Source organism: Bactrocera dorsalis, chromosome 3, assembly GCF_023373825.1.
Source record: "Bactrocera dorsalis isolate Fly_Bdor chromosome 3, ASM2337382v1, whole genome shotgun sequence".
Taxonomy (NCBI): Eukaryota; Metazoa; Arthropoda; class Insecta; order Diptera; family Tephritidae; genus Bactrocera; species Bactrocera dorsalis.
Genome location: NC_064305.1, coordinates 43,160,147 through 43,170,119, shown reverse-complemented (window position 1 = coordinate 43,170,119; position 9,973 = coordinate 43,160,147). Strand labels below are relative to the sequence as shown.

The 9,973-nt window shown below is 37.4% G+C and overlaps 1 protein-coding gene across 1 annotated transcript; it reads left to right on the top strand.

The window, feature by feature from the left end:
* The first annotated feature begins 2,305 nt into the window (after positions 1–2,305).
* On the top strand, positions 2,306–9,666 carry LOC125777165 (uncharacterized). Its single transcript, XM_049451428.1, has 2 exons — positions 2,306–4,038; positions 8,606–9,666. The coding sequence occupies exons 1-2, from the start codon at positions 3,975–3,977 to the stop codon at positions 9,265–9,267; spliced, it is 726 nt and encodes a 241-aa protein (XP_049307385.1). The 5' UTR covers positions 2,306–3,974; the 3' UTR covers positions 9,268–9,666.
* Positions 9,667–9,973: the final 307 nt, after the last annotated feature.

Genomic DNA, 9,973 nt, shown 5'->3' with positions numbered 1-9,973 from the left:
ATACATACATACTTGCAATAAGTAAGCTATATTTTGTCTACACTAAAAATTACTAGGAAATTATTTATATGGCAAAACAACGTTTGCCGGGTCTACTAGTAATTTTGTATATTCGAGGTCTGGGTATATTTGTATATATATGTAATCATCAACGCACATGCAGTAGTAAAGCCAGACAAAAAAACAACTTAAGTAAGAGTTGTCTTCAATGTCCCAAAATCCACTAGCTCGGGGAATTTCCTAAAGGATACTCTAATTACGGTACCCATGTTCCAACCAGCATTAATGGCGTAAATTGGCTTATCTTCAAATACGTACTCAACGGAGATATCGAAAAAATTTATAGACGAATAGTCGTACATAGACATATAGACGAATAGTCGATCAAGATTTTCAGCGTATAATTTTTCGAAAATCCCCTAATAGTCCACTACGAGATTACAGGTTAAAAACATTGGCCCTACGGCGTTAATTTGCCCAGTTCTTAGGCATTCGAACACTCCACGAATTGGCAGAAAACACCAAACATATGTAGATGATATCTTTTCGGGAAATCATAGCCTTCCAAAAGCATAAGAGTCACTAGCATAAGTGACACAAACCCTCAAAACAACAGGGTTTTCGTTAAAAAAGAAAATGGCGAACCACACTTATATTTTAAAGTACATACCTAAAGGAAATCTATTGCACACTAATTTCCTTATGTTGGACGCACAACACCGCGGATTCAATGGAATGCGATATCCAACCAGTTTTCTTACACTACGGAGTCAATATCACCATTTCGGTTGGAAAAGTGGTCCTAATTCGTGAGTAATCTAAACGATATCTCACAAATACAAATTCCAGGATAAATTATGTTCCAGAGTCGATCTATTGTGCTACTATATATATAAAACTTATATAATCCGTGTTGCGTCATGCGATTTTATAAATCTAAAATTATTTGTTAAGAAATAAATTTGTCGAAATAATTGAATAATATTTGAATACATTATAAAATGTTTTACATCATGTAAAATGCTTGCAATTTGTATAGTATATAACCATAACCATCATCTACTACCTATGTATTAAAATAATCTATTACCATGAATTATTAGATTGCTGAATTGAATTAGAACTACATACTATACTTACCCCTTTTTTGTATACATACTTACCGCTAGTCTAAGCCTTTAGGTTAAGATTTAGGCTAACTAATGAACTAATGTAATAAAGAATTCTATTGTATTAAAGACTATACCCGCGAACGGACGTTTTTTCTTTTTTAATCGGAATTTTTAAATTCGAGCTTAGCACAGGCAATTAGCTTTTAGTTGCGCGTCTCAGTGAGTCCAATTTTTAACTTTAATCTTAAAAACGCTTAAGGCGCCCGAGCAGGAACTCAGTGCGTGGCTGTAAAAGTGCATTTAATTTTCGAACAAATTAATACTTAGCGTATTAACTTAATTTCAAACTTGTGATCAGTTGCCTGTGCATTTTCCATTTCTTCCGGCTTCGGTCGAGTGCAAGTGACTAAAGTGACAAATACTAAATAAATGTCTGGACAAAGGCATTAAAAAAAATATATTATATATATAATAAATTAAAAAAATTACATTCAGCCCTATCAAGCAATCCATCGTAGCGAAGCTACGAATACGAATGTCCGCTACGAATACGCATAATTTGCTATCATTGAATTCATGTGAATTCGAAACTTTTGTTGCCAGACTTAATTTTGACATTTCGAAATCAGCTGTGTAGAAGAAAAAATTAAAATTTTGATTGGTAAAAGTGAAATCGTTTATATTCAAATTGTTTTTACGAACATAATATGTATTCGCTAACGTTTTTATTTATGTTGCTTGAGGAAGAACGTAAGAGAAGTCGGCGTGATCTAAAAATTCACCGAAAATCACTGAGGGACAAGAGCAACCCTTTCGATGTGGACGAAACAATGTACAGTTGAAAAGTCCACAAAAATTCATTGTTAAATTTTATTAAAATTATTTTTCTAAAATAGGTTTATTAAAAACTATCGCTTAAATAAGGCGGCCTTTACGTATGTCCTCGATGCTCCAGAGAGGAATGCAAGTTCTTCAAGATCGTCATCTAAATCTTTACTTCATCGATTGTTTTCGGTTTTACGGTTTTTAGCTGAAGGAGCCTATCAGCATGTAGTGGGTAAAGACTTCGATATTCCAATGGCTCAGTCAACATTTTGTTGCATCTTAAAAGAAGTATTGGGATTGCTTCAGTCCCATTTGTGCCCTCAGTGGATAAACCTCGAGTTAAGTAATGTTGAAAAAAGTGAAGCGAAAAAGTTTTTTTTTTTAGAAATACGGATTTCCAGGCGCGATTTTGTGTGTAGACGGGACACATATTAAAATCGTTGCTCCAACTAAAGATAAGTTTCTCTATTATAACCGCAAAGGATACTTTAGTATCAACGCCATGATTGTAAGTTTGGTGACAAATTCGCATTTCAAACATCTTAATCAATGTTTTGCAGATATGTGACAATAAAATGAAAATACGTTATGTGAATGCTCAGTTTCCAAGCAGCAATCACGACTCCTACATATGGAAATTTATTTCTCCGTTAGCACAAACCTGTCGTACAAAAATTCCGCTAAACTTAAAAATTTTTCTTTCCGAGTGAATTCAGTGAATGCAACTCTACGAATTTCGAACTTATTTTCGGAACTGTTCGAATTGCATGATAGCAGTTTCGTAACTTTCCCGAAAAAACAGTCTACGATGGATTGCATGACAGGGCTGATTAAAAAATAGCAGTGGCTTGTGAGAAATATAACACTTTGTGTATACATATGTAAAATAATTGCGAAGAGCACACATGCGACATACGCTGAAGTGAATAAAAACGAAACGAATTGGTAAAATCAAACATAAAGAAAATAAAATATAAACTAACCAAAACTAAAAATTGAAGGAAAGTTTTGTGAAGTATGTGGTGAAAAAATAATACCTACGTACATGACAAACGTTCAGTAAAATTCACCAACCTAATAGTGCGCAAACACAAGGAAGGAGAGAAACCAAAATCAAAGGTGGATAATTCGGTTAAACCGCATACAGTGGAGTGTTGAAATAAAAGCATTTGTATTTATTTTTTCTGATAAAGTTAGTGCATGAGATTTATTGCGGTGAAGCAAATTTATAACATAAACATAAAGTGCCGTTAAAAAAAAAGAGTGTCGCGAGTGCCGCTAAAAAGTGCCGGAAAAGAGGTACAAACCCGTTAAAAAAACAGCCGTAAAACAGCCTCGACCAGCTCCTACTATTTTTAGTCTTCGATTTTTCACACCTACAGTTGAGCGATCGTTTTTTCACACCAACATGCCCGAAGCTTCGCAGCAAATTAGACACTCGCTACGGCAAAATTTGTTCTTGCACTGAGCAAAAAAATGGATAAATTTTTTATGTATGAAAATGAAAATAATCTTGCGCAATGTATGTTGTGCAAGAGTACTTTTAAGAGTAAACGTCTTTTCAATTTAGAAAAGCATTTTTTAAATACTCATAAAGATATTTCTAATCTTGAAATTTCCGAAAGAGAAAACAAATTAGCGAATTTAAAAAAAAGAACATTTACAAAGCAGTTGATACTGAAGAAAAGGGTAAACAAAAGAAAAATGCGTCGTTTATAGTTGCTCTTTATTTTCGGTGTAGCTGCTTTGTTTACTTTTTATTTCGCTGCTTGCTTCGCTTCTTGTTCTTCTTAACTAACATTTGCATAATTTTGTGCGTGTGGTAGTTTGGTCGACACTGCCGTAAAACCAAAAACCGACAACTTCGGCCGTTAATAACATTAAACAGCTATTTTGGGATAACATCGGTACCGAACGGGCTTGCATCAACACCATCGTCCCACTGCTGCTGCGTCAACGCCGACTTTCTCGCCGCTGCCAAGTCCACGTCAACACCGTCGCTGCTAACGTCGACACCAGATCCTCTGCTTCGTGGGAATGAGCTGCAATTGCATTCTCTGCAAAAGGGAATTGAACGCAACCGCCTATGCATTCACAACAGGTAACGAGTGCGAATCACTGAAAGTGGTGCGAATAAAGAAAAATACCAAAAGTAAAAAAAAGAGAAAGTGCACACTTTCAGTTTTTGTCTCTCCCTCTTTACACAATTTTTCACATACATATACTTTTTTATTATTGCATATATACATATATAATATTATATTTTAATATTCACATACGTATACATATATACATACATATGCATTTATGCATCTATGCATCTAAATGAAAGGGGAATTTTGGGATTTGCGGTAGCATTCTTAATTAAACATTAAGGTGGGACATTTTTATATATTGCAGACAAAGCACTTTAAACGAAATAAAGTTTTACAATCCGGTTCTTTGGAAAATTTTCTCGTTAAAAAAAATTCAAGAACGTTCAACTGTGGTATTGCTCATTTTGCATACCTCATCGGTTTGGCTTTCGTATACTTGAGAATCGATATTATTTTTTCTCGTTTTCGTAACCGATTCCAAATATATTTGTTGCCAACCTTTATTGCAATTGGTTTGGCTTTCGTATATTTGAGAATCGATATATATATTTTTCGTTTTCGTTATCGATTCTTAATATATCTGTTGCCAACCTGTATAGTCTTTTTTTTGGAAATTCAATTTAAACAAACAAAAACGAGCAAGCCAAAGCCAACTATCGCCAACCTCTCTCCAAGTAAGGAGTTGATCGCCTTAAAGTCATTAAAGCGTCAAAGGACGGTGGCGAAAAGTAGCATTTTACGCATAAAAACGGGTCTTCTAAAAATAATATGTCATTAGATTCAATCGAATTGGAATGTCGTCTTGACATACTAGACTCACATAGTCAGAAATTGATGAAATGTCAATCTAAAATTGGCGAGATTGATGAAGACAACATGGCCCGAGGGGAGTTAGAGGACATAATTGTTGAAACAAAATCTATAATTAAAACAATTTTGGCCAAAAATAGAACATCTATTGCTGAAACATCATTCGTAACGTCTCACAGCTCAAGGCTCCCAAAAATGAATTTGTCGAAATTCAAGGGAGAATATTCGGAATTTAAAAATTTCATGAGTTTATTTTAGAGTTTGATTCACAACGATCCAAACATCCCAGATATTGAAAAATTTAACCAACTGGTTAACTGTCTATCAGGGGAGCCTCTGGGCACGGTAAAGGCGTTTTACATGTCGGATGAAAATTATTCGAAGGCGTTGGCAAGTCTCAAAAAGGTTTACGACAATAAATGTTTGATTTTTTTAATACGATTTCAAAACTTTTTGAGTTGCCAACTATGCGTAAGCCACCAGCCCCTTCAATGCGAGCGATGATTGATGAAGTGTCGGCTGTAAGTATATGAATATTCGCTGCTGAACCTCATCCGCAACCAACAACAACTACACACGCAATGCATACAATAAGTGTGCCCGATCGGGTAATGTTGGCAACAGCAGTTATTCTTGTGAAATCAAACTGTGGAGAGTACCTGCCCGTATGAGCCTTGCTGGACTCAGGAAGTCAAGTCAACTTCATGACGGAGGATTTGGCCCAAAAACTGCGGATTCGACGCCAATACAGGTTTTTAAATATTATAGGGATAGGAAATTCAAGTACAAAAGTCGGGACCAAATTAAGCGCATTTGTTAAGTCGCGCGTAAATAATTACGAATTATACGATGTATTTCGGCTAATCATCCAGACCATACCATTAATCTTAATGGTTGGAAAATTCCGTACAATATTAAAATGGTGGATCCAGAATTCCAAAAATCCCCAAAGATCGATATGTTATTAGGAGCAGATACCTTTTTCGTCTTAGTCTTAGTCCTCCTCTCGAAGTAAATAGCATATTATGCCAACTGAAGAAGACTTAACGTCAATGTATTAAGTAGTCCAAAAATTCTGGGCTTTGGAGGAACTTCCTTCAGAAACAATTGGCAACAAACTCACACCTGAACAAAATGAGTGTGAACAATTTTTCGTCAATACAACGTCTTTAGATCTTATAAGAAGTGAAGTAATTAAAATATTAAACTCGGACGGATTCACCTTAACGAAGTGGTTTTCGAACCACCTTAAATTTTTTGACAGTAATTGTACTGAAAAGTCATTAAGCTTCAATCACAAAAACTCAACTAAAACACTAGGAATCCATTGGTTGCCGAAAGAGGATTTGTTTCGATTTGTTTTGGATGCCAATTTTCATGATCTGCGAGCTACTAAACGAAACATACTATCAGTCTCTGATCGCCTTTTCGATCCTCTTGGATTATTAGCCCCACTAGTTACCAAAGCAAAAATCTTATTGCAAGAGCTTTGGATTGGACTAGATTGGGATAAGTCGATTCCATTGCGCCTTGATACCAGCTGGCAGAATTTCAAATCCAACCTACTTCAGCTGTCATCAATTAGCATTCCTCGATACGTAAATCTAGAGTCGAGTGCTATCTGCCAAATACATGGCTTCTCCGACGCTTCAATAAGAGCGTACGGATGCTGCATATACATACGAAACCAATCTACTAGTGGTGTCAAATGTACGCTGCTTACTGCAAATTCTAGAGTGGCTCCGCTGAAGACCAAGTCTCTTCCGCGTATCGAGCTCTCGACAGCACATCTTCTTGCCAAATTATGGTCACGAATTGCGCCAATGTTGAATCGACAATTTGAAAAAATTATATATTTGGGCAGACTCTTTTTTTTGTTTCAATATCTTTTTATTTCTTGAATCTGCTTTTTGTTTTGAAAGCCTAACAATAAGTACTCGTAATAAAATCTTAAACCTATTTAAAAACTAGACACGCTCAAGCAAGTGACTGAGCTGTTTTGGTCATACATTGCTCCTCAGTACGCGGGCATATATTTTCTTTTAAGGCGTGTTTGATCGCAGGAATGTACCAAAGCATTAGCCAAAGGGTTTGGGTGATCACGGAGATTAGATATATATTTAATTCTGCTGTCTCTAACTTCTTTCCTTACCATAGAAATACCAAGGTCTTTATGGATATTTTCATTACGCATGTACGATGGTGAACACGTGATTGATCTAAGCATTTTTGATTGGAACCTTTGTATTATGTCTATATTAGTTGCACAGGTCGTACCCCACAGTTGAATGGCATACATCCTCGCGGAGGAAAGGAGTCATCTTTGATAGTATCAATTTTTCAAATATCTTAGAAAGACAGGGTAGAGGACTGATTGGTCTGTATGAAGACGGCTGTGTTAAGTCTTTCCCAGGTTTGTCTATCAAGATAATCTGCGACTTTTTCCATGAATTTGGATAGTGTCCGAGATTAAGAATTGCATTGAAGAGCAAAATGAGCATCCTTACGGCAATATTTGGTATTTTAATTAGCATTTTTGGGGTTAAGTTCTTTTATTATTCTAGTAACTTCGGAAGTAGAAGTCCTAATAGACACATGCGACTCGTTTGCGGTATTGGGCAAGGTTGGCAACTCAAAGTTGTCCTTTGGGCAGTTGGGTTGAAATACCTTATCCTCATCACTACGTGCCCAATTACCATTCAACTGTCTTAGAGGCATGTTGGAATCTACTGGTGGCTTGAAAGACTTTTGTGCTTTCCAAAGAGAGTTTTGCTTGCGAGAATTTGGACACAGTTTCTTTATATAATTTCAGTGTTGTAATTTTCAGTGCTCTGAAATCGTATTGCATTGGGTAAAAACGGATCCATCTTCATTGCAAACCTTTGTTGCAAATAGAGTGTCTGAAATCCAAGAATTAACTGACAATATAAATTGGCGACATGAGCCAACAAAACAAAATCCTGCGGATCAAGTGTCTCGGGGTTGTAAAGTGGATGAATTGAATAATTCAATATGGTTTGACGGTCCACAGTTCCTCCTAGAAGACCCCGCTTTATGGCCAATTAACACTCTCTTCCAGCTCTCCCCAGACGATGAAGCATTAGAGTAGAAGAAAAATACTTTCACACTCGCCCTAAATGTGGAAGAGAATACACTATTGAACCTTATCGAAAAACTCTCTTCTCATCAAAAAATGCTTCATGTGGTTGCCTATCTATTACGGTGGATTAGACGACCAAAAATGCCTACGGAGGGAAGGGACCTGACATCTGACGAATTACACTTGAGTTTTTTGAAAATTGTTCAGGTGATTCAACATTCAGAATTTGCGAATGAAATCCAAAAACTGACGAAAGGCGCCACGCTACCCGCAAACTTGCAAAAACTCAATCTGCGCACTTAGATATCAATTATTTACGGTTCACGCCCTTTCGAAATCACCATGCAGGGGCAAAAGCGTTGGTTGCGATTCTTCGAGAACGCATATGCCTCATTAATGCAAGAGAAGCATGCTGTAGAACCATAAGAAACTGTACACACTGCTTTCATTATAAGCCGAGGTTGCAAACCCAAATAATGGGAAACTTGCCAGTTGAAAGACTTCGAGCGCTACGACCCTTTCTTATATGTGGCGTAGATTTTTGTGGTCTAATTTATACTACATTAAAAATACGCAGTTTTCGTTTGTTTCACGTCAAAAGCTGTACACTTAGAATTAGTTTCTGACTTATCAACTAATTCCTTTATTCTCGCCCTAAAAAGGTTCATTGGTCACCGAGGGTGCCACAGACGATATACAGCGACAACGCAACCAACTTCATCGGCGCCGATCGCAAGTTGCGCGAACTCAAAGAGGCGTTTCTGTCCCAGTCTCCGGAAGTAATGGGATTCGCCGCCGAAGAAGGGTTCAGGTTCGCCTTTATACCACGGAGGGCGCCGCATTTCGGCGGATTATGGTAGGCGGCAGTGAAGTCCGCCAAACACCTCGCCGTGCGCGCAATGGGCAACGTGCTGCTCACCGCCGAAGAACTGGGAACACTGCTGGCCGAAATGGAACCCATCCTCAACTAGTGGCCCCTCGCACCGTTGAGCCAGAATCCCAGCGACGGCGAAGCATTGACTCCAGCACACGTACTAATATGGTGCTCCCTCCGAGCTTTACCACCGGCACAAGTGTCAACGGACCCAATTCGCTGTTACGAGAGATGGCAACTTGTTTGCTGTCTCAAGCAACAGTTTTGTCGACAGTGGTTCAAAACGTACATTACCAGTCTTCAGGAGCGCAACAAATGGCTGTATCCGAAACTCAACCTGCAGCCCGGCGATCTCGTCTTCGTCAACGAAGACAACACGCCACCGCAGCAGTGGGCACGAGACGGAAAGGTACGAGTGGCAGACATGGCAACCAAAGCAGGCACCATTAAGCGCCCTATTCACAAGCTCGCCCTGCTGCCTGTCGAAGTTGAAAGATCATGATCCTGTCAAGGCGGCCAGTGTTGCGTCATGCGATTTTATAAATCTAAAAATATTTTTTAAGAAATAAATTTGTCAAAATAATTGAATAATATTTGAATACATTATACAATGTTTTACATCATGTAAAATACTTACAATTTGTATAGTATAAACATAACCATCATCTACTACCTATGTATTCGAATATTCTATTACCATGAATTACTAGATTGCTGAATTGAATTGGAACTACATACTATACTTACCTCTTTTTTGTCTACATACTTACCACTAGTCTAAGCCTTTAGGTTAAGATTTAGGCTAACTAATGAACTAATGTAATAAAGAAGAAGGCAATTAGCTTTTAGTTGCGCATCTCAGTGAGTCCAATTTTTAACTTTAATCTTAACAAGTAAGGAAGGGCTAAGTTCGGGTGTCACCGAGCATTTTATACTCTCGCATGATAAAGTGATAATCGAGATTTCATTATCCGTCATTTACATATTTTTTTATTTTGCTGTAAAATTAATTACAAATAAAATCTGGGAGATTTACCGATATTTTCGGTGAAAAATTAGGTTAGGTTAGGTTAGGCACTGAGTTCTTCGTGTTCGATATCAGGGACCTTGAAAAGTTATAGTCCGATCACGACAATTTTTCCACAAGGGATACCTC